The sequence below is a fragment of the Oncorhynchus clarkii genome, chromosome 14 (genome assembly GCF_045791955.1).
Source record: "Oncorhynchus clarkii lewisi isolate Uvic-CL-2024 chromosome 14, UVic_Ocla_1.0, whole genome shotgun sequence".
NCBI lineage: Eukaryota > Metazoa > Chordata > Actinopteri > Salmoniformes > Salmonidae > Oncorhynchus > Oncorhynchus clarkii.
This window is the reverse complement of record NC_092160.1, coordinates 7,022,596-7,047,807: the sequence shown is the minus strand read 5'-3', so window position 1 is coordinate 7,047,807 and position 25,212 is coordinate 7,022,596. Positions and strand designations below refer to the sequence as shown.

The window sequence follows — 25,212 nt, the reverse complement described above, 5'->3', positions numbered from 1 at the left end:
TGATAAATTTAAACTGTGGGGGATCCCCTATAAGTTCTTTGAATAACCCCTTTTAATGGTTCCTCAAAGAACCTTTTGAATAAGCTTTTGGGGTAAATGTTTTAACTACCCCCCCCCCCCCCCTCCAATATTATTATACGCATAACAATAACAACAATGATCCAATATTTTAGTTGTCAGTGTTTATTATGATTTTAGTGGCAAAGCAGAATTAAAACATCCAAATATGAGAAACTCCCAGCAGAGCCCCAAGTATAATGGGTATATCCTCTGGCGTGTTGGTGTTAGTGTTCTCCGTATCTGTAACGATTCTCGTCCTCGTCTGATGAGGAATATGAAGGATCGGACCAAAATGCAGCGTGGTACGTGTCCATGTTAACTTTGTTAACCTGAACACAAAATAACAAAGGTGAAAAAACAAAACAGTCCTATCAGGTGACAAAACACAAAACAGGAAACAACTACCCACAAACACAGGTTACCTAAGTATGGTTCTCAATCAGAGACAATGATAGACAGCTGCCTCTGATTGGGAACCATACCAGGCCAAACACAGAAGTACAAAACAGAACAAAAACATAGAATGCCCACCCCAACTCACGCCCTGACCAAACCAAAAAATAGAGACATAAAAAAGGAACTAAGGTCAGAACGTGACAGTATCCATCGCCAGAATGATTTTTCCAGTGAATGGTGATCGAACAGGGTTTCCTGTTATATTCATCAGTGTAGAGAGGTTCAAGTTTGTGAATCCCCCAAATATGACTAACAAAACATGCACACGACAGTATTCTTACACATACCGTGTCCATAATGTAGAAGCCTATGGGGTATTCATTGAAGAGGTAAGGGAGGTAAGTGGGCTCTGCATAACACACCAATAGCAATTGATATACCTTTGTATGCCTCCTCGTCGGTATACCTGTAGACACAAAAGTGAGCCGTTCAGTCACCTGCACCCAATACAGCTAGTATTCAAACAGTATTCTTAAAGAGTACATATTCTCACCTCTTTGTTGATTTGATATCCAATGAATTGTGTCCATTTTCTGTTTTTTAGAAAGATTTGCACAAATATGAAACGATAGACGGTATCATCATAAAACAATATTGATAGATTTCACACAAGGGACCAAAACTTACCTTTAATTGAGGGGATCTTTACATTTTTTTCGGTTAATTGCCTGCACCTGCTGTCCTTTCAAATTCAAATCCAAATGTTTCAGTTGGGCAGTTAGGTTCTTTCAAGAAACCCCACCAACTAAAGAGATTCCCTCGATGAACCCCACCTCCCATGGTGGTCTTGGAATAACCTTTTTGGGGGCTATTTTCTGTGCCAAGTACTGAACATAGGTTAGTCAAAGAACTGTGAGGATCTTAGAGGAACCCTTGTTGAATCCTTCATTTGTAGAGTACAGGATCTCGTCACAGTAGCTCTGTGCATTCAAATTGCCACCAATAAAATACAATTGTGTTCATTGTCAATAGCTTATGCGTGCCCATTCCATAACCCCACCGGCACCATGGGGTACTCTGTTCACAACATTGACATCAGCAAACTGCTCACCCATACAACACCATACACGCTGTCTGCCAGTTGAACCTGGGATTTATTCCGTGAAGAGCACACATCTCCAGCATGCCATCGGAGGTGAGCATTTACCCACTATAGTCGGTTACAACGCCGAACTGCAGTCTGGTTAAGACCCCGGTGAGAATGACGAGTATGCAGATGAGCTTCCCTGAGACGGTTTCTGACCGTTTGTGCAGAAGTTCTTCAGTTGTGCAAACCCACAGTTTCATCAGCTGTCAGGGTGGCGGGTCTCAGATGATTCCGCAGGTGAAGAAGCCGGATGTGGAGGTCCTGGGCTGGAAATGGTTACACGTGGTCTGAGGTTGTGAGACCCGGTTGGACGTACTGCCAAATTCTCTATAACAACATTAGAGGTGATTATTGGATTATGGTAGAGAAATGAACATTCAATTCTCTGGCAACATCTCTGGTGGACATTCCTGCAGTCCGCATGCCAATTGCACACTACCCTCAACACTTCAGATATCTGTGGCAGGGGGCCGGAGAAATTCATGTTCATCACTCACCACATTAGTTCATCAGATGTACCAAAAAATATATTTTTTCTGCAAAAAACAAATCAATGCTATTTAACTACCTACATTTTTCCTTGTTGGACCTGGGTTTACAATGTATCCAATTTCGGTTTGTGTTGTTTTGTAGCAAGAGCGTTTGGCACGTGTCGGCACATATTGCGTCATGATTGCAAGGTGTCCCGATATATTTTCAACTGTCCAGATATCTTTTCCAACTGTCCCGTTGTCTGGTTATAATGTCCATTCTGGAATGCCCTTCTAGCCAATCAGAAATGAGTATTCAACAATGCTGTGGTATTAGATAGAATGTCAGCCTAATATTAGCACCAAAACATTCTTACCCGTATCTCCATTCACCTTAATGTTGTAGCCTATGAGAATGGATGATATCTGGATCTGCAGGTTAATAAATGTTTGCAAAGTAGTTCAGAAAAAGGATTAACGGTTCACACTTATCAACAGCTCATCATTTCTTTTAAATGTGAAATATATTTGGCTATTCATAACAGTAATTACATGTAGGTTTATCCAAATATGGAATTTACATCAGTCAAATGATTACTTCGTTAGCTTACCAGTGAACAATACGGATTTCTTTAGGCCTATATCATAGCGTTATACTTTCTCATTAAAGTATTTTGTCAATAGGCCTACAGTAGAAATTGCACGGGATCAAACGTGATAAGTTCATATGTCATTCATTATCTGTTTAAGCAGGCCTAATACATACAAAGAGATGTAAGTAGGCCAAAGGTTGTTATGTTGGTTATCAATGGCATTGCTGCCTCCTTGCCAAGACCCAATCTGTGGTTTACATCATGGCACATGGTTCAAACGGTATCAACACCTCTGGAAAGTAAATCATTTGATAACCATGCCGCCTTGCGGCTACGTCCATCATTGCAATTTGATCATGAGTCCATCAGTTACTTTGCGTAACTTTGAATATAAGCAATGTAAGTAGTTCTGTTCATTGACAAAACATAGTAACAAGTTCATACTTACTCTTGTGGTTTTATACCCACCCTTCGTGCCGGTCTGTGCTTTAAGCGCTTGGAAATGGCATAAGTCGCTTTTTTTAAATGATATTATTTTATAAGTTCCATGGCCTCGTCGTCGTGAATTCTGAGTTGTTTTGCTCTAAAGGTAATGTCTTTAGCGTGTAACATGTCTCTCTCTCTACCTTGATGGTAAATCCAAAATGAGTGCCCTCTAAGTTTTCACTCACTCTCTGCTTTGTGAGAGAGTTCTGTGTGGGGAGCGAGTCCCGGCTTCTCGGCCAATAGGAAACGGGTGTCTGTGTCCCCGCCCCAGAGAGGAGCAGAGCAGGAGGAGACGAGTGTGGAGAGTTTTAGCCGATCCTTCATGGAGTTTTACTTTTCCTCTTTTTTTATTTTCATGATAACTTCTAAACTTCCCACCGCACTTTTTCTTAAACGGAAGTGTTTACCGACTGCCTGGTAGCGTCGTTTTCCCGAGACTATAGATGAGTTACGGTAAAATATTAACTTTGAACATTTTCCATCCCCCGGACCCCGCGGATCCCTCATAATGGAATCCAGACAGAGGAAAGGCTACGGAGGGTGGCCAGTGCTGAGTCTATGGTTTTCTCTGGCGTGCTTTACAGGCGCGACCGCGCAACTCAGCTACTCTATTTTGGAGGAGCTAAGACCCGGGGCTGTGGTCGGGAATATCGCTAAGGATTTGGGCCTCACGGTTCAGAGGATAATTCAGAGAAAATTGCGGGTGATCTCGGAATCTAACGCACAGTACTTCGAGGTAAACCATGCGACTGGGGATTTGGTTATTAGACAGACAATTGACAGGGAACACATGTGCGAATTAAGTTCAACGTGTTCACTACATCTTGAGATTGTACTTGAGAATCCTTTAGCAATACATCGGGTTCTTGTGGATATTGTGGATGCGAATGACAATTCTCCGCAGTTTTCCACTAAGAATATTTCCTTGGAGATATCAGAGGCGGCCGCGCCGGGCACTCGGTTCCGACTGGAGAGTGCGCACGACCCAGATGTGGGTATCAACTCTCTGCGCACTTATCACCTCGCACCCAACGACTGCTTTGTTTTGAATGTGGAAACGAAAAGTGACGGGAGTAAGTTCCCGGAATTAGTTTTAGAGAAGGCTTTGGATAGGGAGACGCAGGCCTCGTTTCGCCTGTTGCTCACCGCGGTAGACGGGGGAAAGCCGGAGAAGTCTGGATCCACTCTTTTACTCATAAAAATTCTGGATGTCAATGACAATGCGCCCGTCTTTGAAGAGCCGGTGAAAAAAGTTAGCATTTTGGAGAATGTTGAACCGGGCACTTTAGTAACGAAACTGAACGCGACCGATGCGGATTACGGTCAGAATGGGCAGATCTCTTTCCTGTTTAGTAAATACACGCAGGACCGGGTGCTCAAGCTATTCAGTGTGGATTCTAAAACCGGGGAGATCCGTGTAAATGGCCAGGTGGACTATGAGACAGCGAATGAATATCACATCACCGTGCAGGCCAGGGATGGGGGAACCCCCGCCATGGAGGGTTCCTGTAACATTATAGTTGACGTCACTGATGTGAATGACAATTCTCCAGAGGTAACGTTGACGTCACTGACCAGTCCCATCAGAGAGGACGCAGCTCCTGGTACAGTCATCGCCCTCATCAGTGCAAGGGACCTGGACTCTGGTAAGAATGGGGAGGTGACATTAAAGGTCCAGTCCGGCCTGCCCTTCAAACTCAACTCTGCCTTTGGTGAGCACTACAATCTCGTCACGGATGGCAACCTGGACCAAGAGACCATCGCAGAGTACACTGTGGTCATCATGGCGACCGACGCGGGCTCCCCTCCCCTGTCGTCGCGGACGACCTTCGTGGTCAAGCTATCAGATGTGAACGACAACGCTCCTTCATTCTCCCAGCCCTCCTACTCAGTGGATGTCCCCGAGAACAACGATCTCAGCACCCCCATCACCATGGTGACGGCCTCTGACCCGGACACAGGGGACAACGCCCGTGTCTCCTTCTCCATCCTGCCCAGCATGGTTCAGGGCTCCCCCATTTCCTCCTATGTCTACATCAACCCAGAGACTGGACATATCTACAGCATGCGTTCCCTAGACTATGAGACCCTCAATGCCTTCCGTATCGAGGTGCAGGCCCGAGACGCCGGGGCGCCACCCCGGACTGCCAACGTCACCGTGCATGTGTTCGTAGTGGATCTTAATGACAACGCGCCCCTCATCGTATATCCCCCCTTCCCCCAGGACACGGGGCTGCTGCTGAGTGTACCCCAGTCGGCTGGGCCGGGTCATCTCATTAATAAACTAGTAGGGGTGGACCCTGATAGTGGACATAATGCTTGGCTGTTCTACTCCATCGCCCCAGGGCCACACGCTGGTCTCTTCCGCATCGCCCCCCACACAGGGGAGCTCCGCACCGCCCGCAAACTAGCCGAGGAGGAGGGCGGCTCCGCCTATGACATCATCGTGGTCGTCCAGGACAACGGCGAGCCCACTCTCTCCACCACTGTGGCCATCACAGTAACCGTGGAGGAGAAGGGTGCCAGCGACGCCGCTACGGACAACCGGAAGACGTCTGGGATGCGTCGCACCGGCATGCCTGACATCACCCTGTACCTCATCATCTCGCTGGCCTGTGTCTCGGCCGTGTTCTTCCTCACCTTCCTCATCCTCATGGTGCGATGCCTCCGCCACCGCAGCGACCTCGGAGGGACAGGCTGCTGCTACAGCCGCCACAGGCCCAGCAGGGCCCACCATCAGAGACCCAGCAAGGACCTCCACCTGCAGCTCAACACAGACGGACCCATCCGTTACATGGAGGTGGTGGGAGGAGCTCAGGACCCCCCAGGAACACGGACCTACAGACCCTGCTACTCCACCATCTCCAGCCGAAGTGACTTTGTGTTTGTCAAGACGCCCATGATGAGTCACAACAACACCCTCAGCATGACGCTCAACAGGAAGCACCTAATGAACTCAGCCATTGAGGTGAGGGCCCTGGGGGAGGAGGCGGGATACTGGCCAATCGAGTATTGTGAAAATCACTTGACCAATGACATAGGTCTGTAAGTACTAGGTTATGAGCATTGACATTGAAGGTTTTATCCTAAGATCCTGGTCTTTATTGACTTCGCTTACCCAATTGAGCCTGCTGACCTAGACTGACTAAGTCACGTAGCAATGCAATATTTATCCTAAAGCCTAGTGTTGTTGACCCTCAACCCTCTCTTCATGATGTGTGTGGTATAGTAGATAGCTCATATAACTGTCACCCTGCTAGCCAGTGAGGGGAGGAAATGAAGGAGGGGAGAATTGCTTTAATATTTCATAGGAGATGCAGTCTCCCTCGCTCTCTCGGACTTCCAATTACTAAACGAGATCAGCAGGGAAGCACTGTTCTACAAGAGAAAGAGGGAGAGAGGGAATGGATGGATTGGAGTGCAGAGAGGGATAGAGGGGAAGAGGGGATGGGTTGGTTTTGACAGATGGAGAGGAGGAGAGTAACGACAGATGAAAAAAGATACCAGAGCTTAGAGTAATAGCATAGTGAGATAGGAAGTGGAGGGGGACCGGATGACAGAGAGCGAGGAAGAGAGAGGGGGGTGGAAAAGAGGAGGGGGTGTGAGGAAGGGGGAGGATGGAACAGAGGGAAGGAAAGAGAGAGAAGGGGGAATGGGTCAAAGAGTAAAGTGGTGGCTGACAAAAAAGGGAATTCCAGGGGTCAGCACGCGACCTCACTTCCTGTTGTCCTCTGAACCTTGATTGGTTCCATGCCATGTCTGAGTCACATGGTCAACCGTGACCTCACCCTGTGTGACTGTCTGTGTGCCTGTGGCTGCAGCTCTAGTCAAACATTCCCAAACCTCATTCCCAGAGCACTTGTTAGGAAATACCATTTCACTCTGTGTTCCGGGGTGTGGATGAAAAGTCATGTTCTGACTCTCCACATGCAGTACATGCAGAGGACCCCTCCCTGTTCACTGACTAACTGTGTATATCTTCATTTCCAAGATGGCTGCCAGAGCTCTAGTTTTGATGATTCATGTAGAGCGACTCAGTGGCCTCTTTCTCCTTTTCATTTGTTTAATCCCTTTTTCATTTAGCCTAGCTAGTGATTATAGTTTTGGTCAAGTCCCTACAGGAAGAGGGCAGTGGGTAGTGTGCTGGTTTAGTTTGTCATAATGCCTGTTGTCTAGGCTATGTGTCTCTGGTGAATTACACAGCTTATATCTCATGATGGGAGAGCACGGGTGTTTTCCTGGTTATCTGATTTTCTATTGGTCTGTTTTTCCTTTTGTGACTGTCATGGTCATCATGACTCTCTCTCTCTCTCTCTCTCTCTCTCTCTCTCTCTCTCTCTCTCTCTCTCTCTCTCTCTCTCTCTCTCTCTCTCTCTCTCTCTCTCTCTCTCTCTCTCTCTCTCTCTCTCTCTCTCTCTCTCTCTCTCTCTCTCTCTCTCTCTCTCTCTCTCTCTCTCTCTCTCTCTCTCTACACCGGGGTCGTTAGGGTACCATCTGTCTCCCTGCTCCAGTGACACGTGTAGTACAGGAACGATAGAGGGAGGGCGAGAAGGATGGAGGGAAAGAGAGAAAGACAGTGAGGGAATCACATTACGCACGTGTGCCGCAGTGACAGACAGATTGGCCTCTAATGGACTAGCGCCACAGAGGGGACACAATCAGCGTGTGTGTATACAGTGTATAGTCAGGCGCTCCAAGCCCTACAGCAAGATGTAATCTTAGCAAGGCCCTATGTCCCCAGGGTCCCATTGTGGCAAACAGAGTGACTTCTCCTCTCATTTCAATAGCAGTGTGTAGTTCCTCCTCAAAGGCCTTTTGTATATGGAACCGTCGGAGTGTGTAGTTGTGAGCGTGTAGTACTGAGTGTGTAGTACAAACCCCCACATTGAGCGTATGTGTGTGCGGTCGCATTTACATTATGTGGCTAGATCTGTATGTCAGGGTCTGCGCACGCTGGTCGCAAGAAAGAGACGTCGATTTTGGACGTTTGTAAAGGTCCTGAGGACGTCGACAGGTGCCTTCGTCGGGCACTCCCCAAAAACAAAAGACGGCACAAGCTCTTGGCTCAAACTCGGCAGGCTCAGAGCCAGAGCGCGCTGCTTCAGTTCTCGAGCGAGCAAGGAGAGTACTGGAATGATACTTAATGGAAGCCGCGTATTGTTTTGTTTTAAGCCTTCGCCAAGCCATAGCCCTTTACCTTAACCACTTGGAGTGAATTCCCAAACTTAACCCTTCGAGTCGTTTCTGTCTGAACCCTGTAACCTTTCGGAGTTAACCCATTCATTCTGTGTGGTTACAGAGTTATCATCGAATTGCGGCAAATTCCCGAAATGGAACTATGAAATCAGGTTACATGGCGCGTGGTCACGTGCAACAACTAGATGTGGGAGCGTTTTGTAAATACTCTGTTCTCGCGGATGAAGAAGCAGCACACGCTCCCAATCGGCCCGCGTGGCTCGGTGAACCCGTCCCGGAGTCATCTACAGGATCATATGGCGTGTGACTGTGACTCAGTGTGGTCCAGTGTGTCAGTATAAATCTCACCAAAAGCCTTTCCTCTTGTTTTCGTCTCTCATGTTGTCTCCAGTCCTGGACTTATCCTCCTTGCGGGTCCTGCATTGTCGACTCTGTCTCTAGGATCCGTATAGCTTTCAGTATTAGGATTCATGATAATCTGTTTCCCCCCCCAGTGTCATCATCTGAATGGCTTAGGAGGACAATGGAACTGAAAAGCATTTATTGTGATAGCCGGGAGAATATTGTGTGGGAGTTGGTGTGTGGGGATGTGGGTTGGGAGTCTGTTAGGACTTCCTCTTTCAGACAGAGCACCAGGTGCAGTCTAGCCGCAGTTCTGTCAATGCCAAGAGGTGTGGGTGTGAGCGTGTGTATTTTTGGTGTGCATGGGTGTGTGTTTGCGTTTGGAAACCGTAACTTCCTCACACGACACACAGCACCAGGTGGGGCCCGGCCTGTGTGAGAACCATGCCAGTGGAAGGTTTGTGTGTGAAGTGTGTGTGTGTGTGTTTTTCAGCGGGAAGAATCCTGCCGATGAATGTCCTCCCATTCATCAGATTATGGCCAGTGCTCAGAGTTGTCCTCTCATTCATCCACTGAACCAGATGTGCTTTCTTTTCCGGGTCGGACTCGGGACGCACACTGGGTTGGAGCCCAGATGTTCATGTCCCAGCGATTAGCGCCTTTTTCTCTTGTGTGTGTCCAGAGCTTTCACTCTGTGATCGTCCTTCTTTATCAGATATGGACTGAGATAAATCCTCAGTCCATACAATTCTCTGCCGTTGTCTGTACAAATAATACGGTTTTCATGTAAACTGAACAAAAATATAAAGGCGACATGTATTCTGAGTTATTTGTAAAAATATTTTTGATTTAACCTTTTTTTAACCAGGAAAAGCCCATTGTGTCCCAGAGTCTCTTTTTCAGTATACATGACCAAGTAAATTAGTCAACTGTAATACATTGATTAGGCCCTAATCTATGGATTTCACATGACTAGGATGCAGATATGCATCTGTTGGTCACAGACACCTTTTTTTTTTTAAAGGTAGGGGCGTGGATCAGGAAACCAGTCAGTATCTGGTGTGACCACCATTTGTCTCATGTAGCATGACATATCTCCTTCACATAGAGTTGATCAGGCTATTGATTGTGGCCAGTGGAACATTGTCCCACTCCTCTTCGATGGCTCTGCCAAGTTGCTGGTTATTGGTGGGAACTGGAACACGCTGTCGTACATATCAATCCAGAGCATCCCAAACATGCTCAATGGGTGATATGTCTGGGGAATATGCTGGCCATGGAAGAACTGGGACATTTTCAGCTTCCAGGAATTGTGTACAGATCCTTGTGACATGGGGCCGTGCATTGTCACGCTGAAACATGAGATGATGGCGGCAGATGAATGGCACGACAATGGGCCTTAGGACCTTGTTGCGGTATCTCTGTGCATTCAAATTGCCATCGATAAAATGCAATGGTGTTCGTTGTCCGTAGCTTATGCCTGCTCATATCGTAACCCCACCGCCACCATGTTGACATCGGCAAACTGCTTGCCCACACAACGCCATACACGTGGTCTGCGGTTGTGAGGCTGGTTGGACGTACTGCGAAATTCTCTAAAACAACATTGGAGGTGGCTTATGGTAGAGAAATTAACATTCAATTCTCTGGCAACAGCTTTGGTGGACATTCCTGCAGTCAGCATGCCAATTGCACGCTCCCTCAAAAGTTGAGACATTTGTGGCATTGTGCTGTGTGACCAAACTGCACATTTTAGAGTGGCCTTTTATTTTCCCCAGCACAAGGTGTAATGATTATGCTGTTTAATCATCTTCTTGATATGCCACATCGGTAAGGTGGATATATTATCTTGGCAAAAGAGAAATGCTCACTAACAGGGATGTAAACAAATTTGTGCACAAAATCTGAGAGAAATACACTTTTTGTGCATATGGCACATTTTGGGAATCTGTCATTTCAGCTCATGAAACATGGGACCAGCACTTTACATGTTGCGTGTATATTTCTGTTTAGTGTAGTAGTAGCTTAGGGACATGAACAGGTTGTAAGGCAGTAGGTTCTCTACCTATTAAAGTAACTCTGTCCAGTGATAGTGGTAACTGTGTTAGAAGCAGTAAGTCTGGTAAGTCTCTATGGATCAGAACAGGAGAACCATAATCCCTATCTGACCTCAGAGCAGACAGAGCTTCTCACTGAGGGAGTTCAGTGGGTTTTTCATCTACTCTGGTCACTTTCTGGTTTCTACCCTTAAAAACTGACTCTGGATCATCTATCTGGAGCACTGCACTGATCCCTATCAGGAGTATTATGGGTGGATTTTTAAGGGCAGAAAGTAAGAACACATTTACTTGAGAACTGTTGATGTTCTAACAGAAGGTTGTGCACTTGTAACTTGACCCTATTCATGTGTGATCTGTGAACGCACCTCAGTAACAGTAACAGTATAGGACATGCTTACTCAGATCTCAGAGCGTTCCGGTGGCGGTGGAACGTCAGCCGAGCCGCGAGTCTGTATCCTTTTGTTCCCTACATGCCTGTGGCGGGACCTGACCTTGGGAATGACCTCTGTGAGTGAGACAGTTTTTTTATTTTTTTTATGTGGCTGCAGTGAGCGTCACACAGCTGGAATGTTGGGTCCCCTACTCGTTTTTCAGATGAAAAATCACTTGTTCTCTTTACTCTTTACCTTTACTGCCATGTTGACTGCCGCCACACCAGCAGAGCGAAAGGGGGAAATATACATCTGTCAGTCTGTCTCTCAGATTGAGACAAAATACCCACTGGACGAGCGGAGAAGATTAGATTCCACCTGTTTCTTCCCTCCCAGTCATCATTCTCTAATTTAGAGGCCTAGTCCTAGTTCAAAGACCTGGGTGTTCCTGTTTTATTTACATTCTTGCAAATAATATGTAACCAGATAGCCAACCATTAAAGATGGCTGCTTCGAGTCCATCTGCTCGTCTCAATCCATCTACAGAATCCTTAACAGGATAGAATTTGCACAAAGAGCGAGTGATGTGTATTATTGTGTTACATGCGATGAAATCAGAGACTCTGGAGTAGACAGAAATGTAAACCCGTAGTGGGTCATTTTGGCGCAGCTTATAAATGACACGTTGGTGGTGAAGGTGTTATTGAAATTGGATAGCGTGTTTCTCGCTCTCTCCCCATACCCTCTTCTCTCTCTTCCGCCCTCTCCCTCTCTGGTCTCTCTGTGGTAGAACACTTGTGTTAATAATGCAGGGGAGGCGGGAGGTGGGCGGGCTAGTTTGTCTGGGGAGCCTCTCTCTTCTCTCCTGTTCTCTCCTCCATTGTCGATTAGGAGACTGGAGTCTGGAACACAGCCAAGGGTCTATTCACCGCCTCACTGCCAAACCACAGAGGGAGGGAGAGAGAGGAAGGGAGAGGGGAAGGGAAAGAGAGGAGAGACAGGGGATGGGACAAGAGGTAGAGACGGAAGAGAAATGGATGTGGGTTGGGACTTTAGGAATAAAGAGAAGGGGGTCAGAGATAGGCTTTTATCTCTTCTAAAAAACAAATCTTCCCTCTCTGGTCAATTTCGCACACTGTATCTGTTCATATTAAAACAACAAACAGCTGCTATATTCAGCTGACACTTATTTTCTATGATTGCTCTCTTCCATGTTTCTCTCTCTCTCTCTCTCTCTCTCTCTCTCTCTCTCCCCTCTCTCTCTCTCTCTCTGTCTCCTCTCTCTTTCACTCTCTCCCCCCTCTCTCTCTCTCCCCCTCTCTCTCTCTCTCTCTCTCTCTCTCTCTGTCTCCTCTCTTTCACTCTCTCCCCCTCTCTCTGTCTCCTCTCTCTTTCACTCTCCCCCCCCCTCTCTCTCTCTCTCTCTCTCTCTGTCTCCTCTCTCTTTCACTCTCTCCCCCTCTCTCTCTTCCCCCCCCCCCCCCTCTTTCTCTCCTTCTCGTTCCCCCTCTCTCTCTCTCTCTCTCTGGCTTCTGTTGAAAAACACAATCAGGTCTTTATGAGTGGGCTGTGAATTACACAGGCAGAGCGTGAGGAGTCCTTGGGGCACTCAGTCATGGCCCTGGGGATTTTAATGATTCTAGCATCATGTCAGAGTTCTTATCGCTGTGAATCAGCCAAGACCACATTTTAGACCAGCACTGTTTATGTGTCACCTATTTGTATTGACCCTGGTGAGTCAATGTTAGGGAGCTTCTCATCAATGAAGCCCTCGTCTTGTCTGAATCTGATAAACAAAGACGTTGATCATGTAAAAGCTTCAGTGGAGGCGTTGTGAAGTTAGATGCACCATATTGAGGATAGAATCATCAACAAGGACAGATCTCTACTCCATATCTTGTGGAATCCCATACATTTAGTTGAGTTTTTGTTTTGTGCCTGTAATTGGGAGCGGAGTCCCTGTCCCTGTGTGTGTGTCCCTGTGTGTGTGTCCCTGTGTGTGTCTCTGTGCGCTTCACTGACGTTTTCTGCTCCATGGATTCCAGAACAAAATGGCCACCCATCCAGGCTGAGAGATGTACAGTATGCCTTTTATTCAGCCCCCCCGACCACAGGCGAAAAGACTACACGCCAGAGGAGGCTGGCCGGAGGAGCTATATGAGGACAGGCTCATCGTAATGGAATGGAGTTAATGGAACAGAGTCAAACATTTGGTTTCCATATGTTTGATACCGTTACAGTGATTCCATCCCAGCCATTACAATGAGACAGTCCTCCTATAGCTCCTCCGGCCAGCCTCCTCTGGTACACACACACACACACACGGGTGGACAGAGACAATACACACATAAGACAGGCAGTCCCGTGGTCCTGTTGGTGTGTAGAAACAGAGATTTGACGTTGTATTTTGTGTTCTCTTCACAGCAAAAGCCTCCGAACGCTGACTGGCGCTTCACACAAGGACAGAGACCTGGACCCAGTGGGTGAGTACATAGACTCTTCTATATACGCACGCACGCACGCACGCGCACACACACACACACACACACACACACACACACACACGAGATGGGGAGACATAGATTGAGCGATGGCTAGGAAAGAGAGGGAGAGATGGGATTAAGGAGAAGCTGTGGTCCTGTGAGACTCAGTCGGTAGAGCATATGGGCCAGCCGTACATAAAATGGATGCACGCATGACTGTCAGCCATTTTGGATTATTTAGCATCTGCTGAATGGCATTGGGCTCCTGAGTGGCGGAGCTGTCTAAGGCGCTGCGCCACTCAGGAGTGCAAGAGGCAGTCACTGCAGTCCCTGGGTCGAATCTAGGCTGCGTCACATCCGGCCGTGATTGGGAGTCACATAGGGCGGCGCACAATTGGGCCAGCAATCGTCCAGGCTTGGCCGGGGTAGACCGTCATTGTAAATAAGTATTTGTTCTTAACTGACTTGCCTAGTTAAATAAAGGTTAAATAATACAATTTTAAAAATACATTATATTAGGAAGCAGTAGGAACATACTTTGCTTATGGGCCCATTGTGCGCAGCGGAGGTGATATCAACAACTGAGGCACAGAGACTTTGTGTAGATGAGAATCTGGAGCTCCTGAGATTCCATCTGAGCCCTGACTCCTCTGAGTGAACAGGCTGCTCTCTGCCTCACACACAAAATGGCCACCATTCCTCTCCCTCCCTCTACTCTCACAGAGTCTGTGTGCCATCACTCAGTACTGCTGAGGAGAGTAGGGGAGCAGAGTGAGGGGGGGAAGGGAGAACATAAGTGCACTAACATATACACATTCTAGCTCATTGATCGCGTTTGTGTTTCCATCTGGGTGATAGCATCTGATTGATCACTTGTGATTTACTGTTTGGACATCAGTGATTGGCTGTTTCATGGTGGTAGAGGGGAAACTGCATCTACTGACATAAATCAGTTTGTGTGTGTGACTGTTTCTCCATCGGTTATTTGGCCTACATTGTGTGCCAAACTGCTGATCACGCCGCAACAGTTTCCACAACATAACTTTTACACAACACATTCCATGAGTCAAGAACCATCTGAGTGGGTGCGGGGTGGGCTCTCCAGTCCTAGCTTGCTTCTCCTTCCACTTGGGACACACACACACACACACACACACACACACACACACACACAGTTTTAACAAGGAACAAAAACATGAGAGCTTTCCATGTTGGAGAACCTGACTTCTTCTTTTGAACCATTATGTGGATGTCACAGGCTCAACACTTCCCACAGACACGCGGAGCTCCGCTGAGTTGATGTTGCCTGATCTTTTCCTGGCCTGTAGATCCAGATGGAATAGTGTAACACTCCTCTTGTGTTTCCCAGTCTCTACAACCACAACGGTGATCACATAAGATGGACGCCGAAGCGAGGCACAAGGTATCAACGTGTGTATTAGTATAGAGAGTGTGGTCACTTTATGGCCTCGACAACTTGTTCTGGATCGGGTTTTTTTGTTTGTTGAGGCACCCGTAAATAGGTCATGTTGAAACTGTTGTAAGGGAAACTGATCTAAAACCAGTTGTTAAGGGCAGAGAGTAGCTACAGTGGTTCTTCCTGTAGGTAGGTAGAGCTCTGCAGCGCTGTGTGTAGATACCCCTGACCCTTTAGCTATAGCGCAGATTCACTAGCCTGTGCCGAGCTGGGCTATTGGTCTCTCTGTGAAAGTCAGACTTTGATGAGGACCTCCGATTGGTTCACGTCGGTGCAGTGTGGTTTTTAGTTTGTGCGCTGTGTGTATTTCGTGGTCGTTTTACTTAGCGTGGTGTGGCTGTGTAATCAAAGACTGTAGAATATTTGTCCTTTTTTTAGTTTGGTGTAAAATGTGTTTTATCCCAAGTATAGAGTGTGCGTTGAGTTTGCTGTGCTTCCCCAGACACAATGCCACTTGTAGATCTCCTATAGCTCTATGTGGTCTTCTTCTCATATGCCTTTTCCTGGTGGCCAGAAAAGGAGGGCTTTGAAACAACTGTCCGATGAGAGATTGGACCCAGCTGGCTGAGAGGGCATTGAACAGGAACGTCTAAAGAAGGACTGGAATGCAGTCGACTTTATAGAAGGATTGGACAAGAGTTCCCATAGTTGAAGTGGACAGTAGAGTTTAGGAAGCGGAATGAAAGGCTTCCTCCTAGATAAGATGCCTGTTTCATGCATGGTTACAGATGCAGCTCTGACTGACCAGTTAGATTGATCCCTCTGGACATGACCAGTCATCATCTCAGCCACAGGAAGAGATAGTCCTGAATGCAGGAAGTGATTATTCAAAGTGATTATTCGGACCACAGGAAGTCAAAAAGCAGGGAGATGCTAATTAGTGATAAACAAGGCGTCCTCTTTGTCTCTCTAGTCCACAAAAGGAAGCCAATCAAAATGGCGGTCCTGCTGGCTCCGCTTACCACACTTTAACCTGGTCTGGTTCTCGTTTGGGATGCTGGCACTGGTCAAGGACTCCTTCGCACTTTGGCACATAAGTAATACCCCCTTTAAAAAATGTGGCTGAACATTTTGGCAAGCTGGACCGCACCACTTCTTAAAAACAAAAATCTTGATCTCTCCCTCTCTCTCTCTGTCCCCTCATCTCTCCCTCTCCAGCCTGGTTACTTTCCCAGTCCATATGCCTTTGTCCAGTGGGTTTTTAATTGGTTCCAAGCAGAGACCAAAGGGAGGGCAGTTGCTTATTTATTTTTTTACTGCAGCCAATAACACACACGCACACACACACACACACACATACACACACACACACACACACGCACACACACGCACACACACACACATTCTTTTTTACTGCTGCTCATAGAAGGCAGTAAGCTGGATGTGAGACTCTCACGTCCTTTTAACCCCTCGCGTGCCATTCTGTTTCTTCTCTGGCTCTTCAAACAGGGGGCACAGCCTTTACCCACAACCCCCTGGTGCTACTGCTTTAGGCCATCAAACAGCTACTGAAATGGTCCAATCACTGAGGGACTGATGTGGATCAAAACCATCAGTAGAAATGCCAGACCTATAAGTGTGTGTGTGTGTGTGTGTGTCTAAGAGGTATGGGAGTTGGTGAGTGTAATCAAGAGCAGGTCTACTCCTTTTCTTCCTCTGCATGCAAAATTAGACTTTAAACAAAACAACCCTTTGAAGATTTACGCTGCCCATATGGAAATGTTCAACGCTCCGTGTGTGTGTGTGTGTGTGTGTGTTGTTGTGTAGCCAGCTGTTCCCTTTTACTGTGGTGCCATTATGTTTCATCACATTTACTACATTGTGTTGTGCTGGTGGCCATTGTTTAAATAGTGAGCCAATGTGTTTCAGGCACTTTTATTTCCATTTCCAGCAGACATTTTGAGCAAAATGTTTGTAACATAAAATCGCAGTATCGAATCACAATACATTTCGTATCGACACCTACAGTACCAGTCAAAAGTTTGGACACACACACTCCTTCCAGGGTTTTTCTTTATTTTGGCTATTTTCTACATTGTAGAATAATAGTGGAAACATCGACACTATGAAATAACACACACAGTTGAAGTTAGAAGTTTACATACACCGTAGCCAAATACATTTAAACTCATTGTTCACAATTCCTGACATTTAATCCTAGTAAAAAATTACAGTTTAGACCACCACTTTATTTTAAGAATGTGAAATGTCAGAATAATAGTAGAGAGAATGATTTATTTCAGCATTTGTTTCTTTCATCACATTCCCAGTGGGTCAGAAGTTTACATACACTCAATTAGTATTTGGTAGCATTGCCTTTAAATTGTTTAACTTGGGTCAAACATTTCGGGTAGCCTTCCACAAGCTTCCCACAATAAGTTGGGTGAATTGTGGCCCATCCCTCCTGACAGAGCTGGTGTAACTGAGTCAGGTTTGTAGGCCTCCTTGCCCACACACACTTTTTCAGTTCTGCCCACAAATGTTCTATGGGATTGAGGTCAGGGCTTTGTGATGCCCACTCCAATATCTTGACTTTGTTGTCCTTAAGCCATTTTGCCACAACATTGGAAGTATGCTTGGGGTCATTGTCCATTTGGAAGACCCATTTCCAAAAAGTATACCAAGCTTTAACTTCCTGACTGATGTCTTGAGATGTTGCTTCAATATATCCACATAATTCCCCTCCTCATGATGCCATCTATTTTGTGAAGTGCACCAGTCCCTCCTGCAGCAAAGCACCCCCACAACATGATGCTGCCACCCCCGTGCTACACGGTTGGGATGGTGTTCTTCGGCTGGCAAGCCTCCCCCTTTTTCCTCCAAACATAACGATGGTCATTATGGCCAAACAGTTCTATTTTTGTTTCATCAGACCAGAGGACATTTCTCCAAAAAGTATGATCTTTGTCCCCATGTGCAGTTGCAAACAGTAAACAATTGTTGGAAAAATAACATTTGTCATGCATAAAGTAGATGTCCTAACCAACTTGCCAAAACTATAGTTTTTTAACAAGACATTTGTGGAGTGGTTGAAAAACGAGTTTTAATGACTCCAACCTAAGTGTATGTAAACTTCCGACTTCAACTGTATGGAATCGCGTAGTAACCAAAAAAGTGTTAAACAAATCAAAATACATTTTATATTTGATATTCTTCAAGGTAGCCACCCTTTACCTTGATGATAGTTTTGCACACGCTTGGCATTCTCTCAACCAGCTTCATGAGGTAGTCACCTGGAATGTATTTCAATTAACAGGTGTGCCTTGTTAAATGTTCATTTATGGAATTTCTTTCGTTCTTAATGTGTTTGAGCCAATGAGTTGTGCTGTGACAAGGTAGGGGTGGTATACAGAAGATAGCCCTATTTGGTAAAAGACCAAGTCCATATTATGGCACGAACAGCTGAAATAAGCAAAGAGAAACGACAGTCCATCATTACTTTAAGACATGAAAAGCACTCAATCCGGAAAATTTCTTCAAGTGCAGTCGCAAAAACCATCAAACGCTTTGATGAAACTGGCTCTCATGAAGACCGCCACAGGAAAGGAAGGCCCAGAGTTACCTCTGTTGCAGAGAAGTTCATTAGATTTACCAGCCTCACAAATTGGAGCTCAAATAAATGCTTCAGAGTTCAAGCAACAGACACATCTCAACATAAACTGTCCAGAGGAGACATGGTCGAATTGCTGCACAGAAACCATTACTAAAGGACACCAATAATAAGAATCGACTTGATTGGGCCAAGAAACACGAGCAATGTACAATTTGGACCGGTGGAGTCCAAATTTGATATTTTTGGTTCCAACCGCGTGACTTTGTGAAAAACAGAGTAGGTGAACGGATGATCTCTGCATGTGTGATTCCCACCGTGAAGCATGGAGGAGGAGGTGTGATGGTGCTTTGCTGGTGACACTGTCTGTAATCTATTTAGAATTCAAGGCACACTTAACCAGCATGGCTACCACAGCATTCTGCAGTGATACACCATCTGGTTTGCACTTAGTGGGACAATCATTTGTTTTTCAACAGGACAATGACCCAAAACACACCTCCAGGCTGTGTAAGGGCTATTTGACCAAGAAGGAGAGTGATGGAGTACTGCATCAGATGACCTGGCCTCCACAATCACCCGACCTCAACCCAATTGAGATGGTTTGGGATGAATTGGACAGCAGCGTGAAAGAAAAGCAGCCAACAAGTGCTCAGCATATGTGGGAACTCATTCAAGACTGTTGGAAAAGCATTCCTCATGAAGCTGGTTGAGAGAATGGCAAGGGTGTGCAAAGCTGTTATCAAGGTAAAAGGGTGGTTACTTTGAAGAATCTAAAATATATTTTGTTTTGTTTAACACTTTTTTTGGTTACTGCATTATTCCATATGGTTCATTTCATAGTGTTGATGTCTTCACTATTCTACTACAATGTAGAAAATAGTAAAAAATGTTTAAAAAAAACTTGAATGAGTAGGTGTGTCCAAACTTTTGAGTGGTCCTGTAGGTTTCAGCATAATATTTTATTGTGAGGTCCCCTGGACCGTGTGTGTGTGTGTGTGTGTGTGTGTGTGTGTGTGTGTGTACACGCCACCTTCGTTTCCATGCGTTGCCTGCGGGCTGTGTCTGCTAATCATCAGACCCTGTATCTTGACATCAAAGACCACCAACCGTCACACCAGGGACCAGCAACACACAATAACACAAGCAGTACAGTTCTAAAATGGCCGCTGGTTGTTGACGTATGTATCCTCTCTCTCTCTCTCCCTGCAGGGCTGGAGGTCCCCCTGAGATGGCCATGGGAACAGGACCCTGGCCCAACCCCCCCACCGAGGCCGAGCAGCTCCAAGCCCTGATGGCCGCAGCCAACGGTGAGTCCAACACTTCTCCATTCATCTCTCTGTTTTTCTATCAGTTGTTCCCATCCTCTACCACTCTCTCAAGCCCTCTTTTTTTATGGTCTACCTGCAGACCCATATCACACTCTATCCCTCTCTTTTCGTCATCACCACATGCCTCTGACATTCAATAATTTCCGCTCTCTCTCTCGCTCTCTGTGGTGTTGTATAATGGGGGGACATGGGAAGGTAGGGAGGGGTCAGGGTTTGTTCCTGTTTGGTTAGAGGGCATGAAGCCAGACTCATTGATAAAGCCCTCTATCCTCATTGATGTTTCTATGGCCCATTGTACACACACACACACACACACACACACACACACACACACACACACACACACACACACACACACACACACACACACACACACACACACACACACACAGCGAGTGACTCATTCTTGGGCTGTTGCTGCAGATTGCCTTCTAATCACTCTAGCACAGAAACACATCAGGTTGGCCTTGAGAGCAAGGCCCACCAACACACATACACACACATACACCTCTGTGTGGTAAGACCTCCTACCACACAGACTCCTGTCATTGTTTCCATTGTTATTATTACCATTGACACATCAAATGAAACCTATTTTTATTTGTCACATGCTTCCTAAAATAACAGGTGCAGACTTGCAGTGGAATGTTTAATTCCGGGTCATTTTCCAACAATGCAGAGTTTAACTTAATGAGATAAAAAATAACAATAGAAAAATATGGACACAAGGAATAAATACACAGTGAATAACTATAATGAATAACAATAACATGGCTATATCCAGGGAGTACCAGTACCGAGGCCATGTGCAGTGGTACGAGGTAATTAAGTAGCAGTCTTTTTAGCAGTCTTATGGCTTTGGGGGTAGAAGCTATTCAGGGTCCTGTTGGTTCCAGACTTGGTACACTGGTACCGCTTGCCATGCTGTAGCCGAGAGAACGGTCTGTGGCTTAGGGTGGCTGAAGTCTTTGACAACTTCTTGGGCCTTCCCCTGACACCACCTGGTATAAAGGTCCTGGATGGCAGGGAGCTAAGCCCCAGTGATGTAGTGGGCTGTACTCACCACCCTCGGTGGCGCCTCTTGCGGTCGGATACCTTGCAGTTGCCGTACCAGGCGGTGATGCAGCCAGTCCAAATGAACTTCTTGAGGATCTGAGGGCACATGCTAAATATTTTATGTCTCCTAAGGGGGAAAAGGCATTTAGTTCCCTCTTCCCAACTGTGGACCATGTTAATTCCTTAGTGATGTTGACACCGAGGAACTTGAAGCTCTTGACCCGCTCCACTATCGCCCCGTCAATGTGGGTGGGGGCGTGCTCGCCCCTCCATTTCCTGTGTTCCACGAACAGCTCCTTTGTCTTGCTGATATTGAGGAAGAAATTGATGTCCTGGCACCACACTGCCAGGTTACTGACCTCCTCCCTAAAGGCTGCCTCATCATCATCGGTTATCTGTCCTACCACTGTTTTGTAGTCAGCAAACTTGATGAAGGTGTTGGAGTCGTGCGTGTCCATGCAGTCCTGGGCGAACTGGGAGTACAGCAGGGGACTAAGCACGCACCCCTGAAGTGCGGCCCACTTGTTGATGGTCAGCGTGGAGGATGTGTTGTTGCCTACCCTCACCGTCCGAGGGCGGTCCGTTAGTAGGTCCAGGATCCAGTTGCAGAGGGAGGTGTTCAGTTCCAGGGTCCTGAGCTTAGTGATGAGCTTGAAGGACACTATGGTGTTGAACACAGAGCTGTAGTCCATGAATAGCAATCTCACATAGGTGTTCCTCTTGTCCAGGTGGGGGAGGGCAGTGTAGAGTCCAATAGAGATTGCGGCATCTGTGGATCTGTTTTGTCGGTATGTCAATCAGAGTGGGTCCAGAGTGTCTGGGATGATGCCGTTGATGTGAGCCATGACCAGCCTTTCAAAGCATTTCATGGCTATAGATGTGAGTGCTGCAGGGGGTGAGTGCTAAAGATGTGAGTGCTATCTTCTCCCTCAGACACACACACACACACACACACACACACACACACACACTACTTCCTCCTAGACACTGCTCACACACACACACTCCTTCCTCCTAGACACTGCTCACACACACACACTCCTTCCTCCTAGACACTGCTCACACACACACACTCCTTCCTCCTAGACACTGCTCACACCGAACATGAGCCTGAGGTTTCCATTCGGAGAGTGATAGAACGTTCTGTCTCTGGCTGGATGATGTCTATTGGTCATCACAATGAGGTAGAGGAACCACTCCCTCAGACAGAGCCGGAGCAGACGAGTCACGATGACAACTGGAAACAGAGGGATCAGAATGTTATTCAAGGCAGCTAGATGTTTATGCAGTAGTGCCATCAGTGTCTGCTTTTCCTTGACACTACCAAACAGCGGTTGCACAACCAGGATAGCACAGGCAGTTAAAAAGCAGAAACAACGTTGTGGAAGAAGCTATTGTCCCAGATTTTTGTTCTCTGAAGTCTAATTATACTAGCTTGAGTGTGTGTGTGTGAGCGTGAGCATGTGTGTGAGCGTGAGCGTGTGTGTGAGTGTGTGTGTGAGCTTGTGTGTGAGCTTGTGTGTGTGTGTGTGTGTGTGAGTGAGCTTGTGTGTGTGTGTGTAAGTGTGTGTGTGTGTATAAGCATGTGTATGTGTGTGTGTGTTTACGGCTGCCTGCGCTGTGTGTAGCAGAGCCAGAGAGCAGGGAATAGTGGAGGGGACGTGTGTGTGTGTGTGTGTGTGTGTGTCTCTGTAGCTCTGCAATGCAGGGGCTGGGAGAGAATTACGAGCTAGAAGCTACGTCACCCGCACACAGCCAGAGCACACATAATGGAAAAACACACACACACATTCAGCAATGAACACAGATGCACACCATAAATGCAAAATGTTCTCCACTTCGACAAAATGTCAGCACACATTCACCATTTTGTAACACCAGTCTCTCTCTGCCTTTCTCTCTTTCTCACTCACACTCTTGCAGTCTCTCTCAACTCTCTTATTTTCAGTCCAATTAGCTTTACATAAGCATGCCAACAGTTTTACTGTAGCATATATACAAGTTATAATGGATATGTAACAGACCGGGAGCATCAATGTATACTGCAAGTCATCACTGCAATGTCAGAACACCTTATTCATATGTTCCATCTCTCCCCTCCTCTCCTCCTCCCCGCTCTGCCCCTCTTTCCCCCAGAAGTGAGCGAGGCGACCGCAACCCTGGGGCCGGGCACCATGGGACTAAGTACCCGTTACAGCCCCCAGTTCACCCTGCAGCACGTGCCCGACTACCGCCAGAACGTCTACATCCCTGGCAGCACCGCCACCTTGACCTCCAACCCCCAGCAGCAGCAGCAGCAGCAGCAGCAGCAGCAGCAGATGGCAGCCCAACATCAGGCCCTGCAGGCCCAGCCCTCTGAGGCCGCCCCTCAGCCTGAACCCCCCAAGGCTGCCCAGACCCCCGCCTCCAAGAAGAAGTCCACCAAGAAGGACAAGAAGTAGGATGGGTGGAGGATGGATAGATATGGAAAATACGATGAGAAACGAGAAAACCAACCCAATGAGGACTGAAATCCCCCCCCCCCCCCACCCCCTACGTCTCCTCTCAATGCGTTTACTCTAATCAGGGTCTGGATTCTATTGGCTACGCTCATATGATAACACAAAATATGGAGATGTTTGCGAATGTTTGTCTTTGGGCTCTTGAATCTGGAATGGTTTAAGGTTTAAGAGCGAACAGCATTGACATTTTGTTTTTTTCTGAAAGCTATCTAGAAACAGTTGTTTTTTTTTGGAAAGTCTGTTCTAAAAAAAAAAACAAGTATTAACAGTATTTGCAGATACGGAAGACTGGGGGTTCAGGGGGGATTGTGTTTTGGTTAAATCAATACATTTGGATGCACTTCAGACAACAGATTGAGCGTAAACAACTTTGCTCAGATAACAAGGATTTGCCCAGTGATGTATTCACAGGTGGATATTTTAACGATGTTCCATAAAATGTTTCATGTTGGATTATAATTATAATTCCTTATTTTCCTGAGACTGAAAGTAGATCCTTGTTTGACTTTACTAGATTGCCATGATAAGATTCCTATATAGGATCAGCCTTATAGGATCCTACACCACAGCTCTTTGGGACACGGGAATGGGCATTCCATTGTACTGGTACAGTAGTATTCCGATCTGCATGTCCCTATGTGTTCAAACCACAGACCTTCCAGAAGATTCAACTATGCATTGAATTAGTGTTGCAACGAGGACGACCACCTTAAAAAAATACAGGTCGACAAATGCCCTCGTAGCGTTTACCTGATGTGGTATCTAAAAACTATAAATATTATTTTGTAAGCGTAGTTAAATGGTAAGATTTGAATCTTTCACTGTTTTTATGACCTGAGCATGAACCCTATTAGAAAACTAGCACCGAGGAGGAGGGGCATGTTATAGTACTATCAGCCCTATTTTCTGGCTTGTTGGCATAGTAGGCGCTGCCCCCCTTTTAAAACTACCCAGATGGGTATAGAGACCCTCCTGCTGTCCACCCATGCACCTCTATCCCCTCCTCAACCAGATGATGTGCCCTCCCCTCACTGGCTATCCCACTTTGAGAGCCAGACCATAGAGATGCACTGTTCATACTATAAAGATAAAGTAGAGATCTTTTCACGGCGTGCTTAGGAGTTAGACACTTCTTAGGCCGCTAGAGTCTAGATTGAGTGTTCATCCCTTGCTACGTACCCTGAAGTGCTGATGACTATATTTCTTGACGTGGGAAGTGTTTTTTGATGACTCAGTAGTATAAGATAAGTATGAAGTCTTTTCTTTGCCACCAGTCCATCCGTCTGTCCGGCAACTAGCTGGACACCACTGCATGAAGAGGCAGCTTGCAGGCTGGGTTCAAGGGGGAGTGGAGAGGGGTGGGCTGAGTGGTACGTCTGGGTTTGTACAATTAGATTGACGGGGAGGGGGGGCAATGACCTTGGCTCTACTCACTGAATGTACACAGGCCCCACTGTTGACCCTCCCTCCTAGTCCACCCCGAAACGTCCTCTAATGCACTGACCCAGGTTAGAGGTCAACAGAGCCAAGCACATCCCTCCATGTCACAGAGGAGATACCACTTCAGAAGCAGGGAGGAGGGACAGAGTTAGATCTTCGCTGTATCTATCCCCTCAGTGTAAATCCATTCTGGCAACGCTAACCTCAGACTCTCCCCTTGCTTCCATCCCTCCACCCCCTGGTCCTGTGAAGG

At 46.6% G+C, this 25,212-nt stretch overlaps 1 protein-coding gene and 1 long non-coding RNA gene across 16 annotated transcripts in view; one reads left to right on the top strand and one right to left on the bottom strand.

Annotated features, from left to right (window-relative positions):
* Positions 1-25,212, top strand: part of LOC139366188 (protocadherin gamma-C5-like) — a 111,608-nt gene that overhangs the window by 85,630 nt on the left and 766 nt on the right. For 8 of the 14 annotated variants that reach the window (XM_071103382.1, XM_071103384.1, XM_071103381.1 and 5 more), the window contains exons 2-4: positions 13,546-13,604; positions 19,844-19,941; positions 23,155-25,211. In XM_071103382.1, the coding sequence (XP_070959483.1) occupies positions 13,546-13,604; positions 19,844-19,941; positions 23,155-23,459 (462 nt within the window). In that variant the 3' untranslated portion in view covers positions 23,460-25,211. Of the gene's footprint in view, positions 1-3,438; positions 6,121-13,545; positions 13,605-19,843; positions 19,942-23,154; position 25,212 lie in introns of those variants that run through there. The other 6 variants (XM_071103391.1, XM_071103385.1, XM_071103388.1 and 3 more) reach the window with 3 other exon arrangements.
* LOC139366190 (uncharacterized) lies at positions 168-3,311 on the bottom strand. Of its 2 annotated transcripts, XR_011626727.1 has the most exons (4): positions 1,144-3,307; positions 1,010-1,049; positions 804-922; positions 168-389 (listed from the first exon to the last, which is right to left on the bottom strand). It is a non-coding gene; the product is annotated as an uncharacterized lncRNA (long non-coding RNA). The 2 variants fall into 2 exon arrangements; XR_011626726.1 differs by having other exon boundaries at positions 1,010-3,311.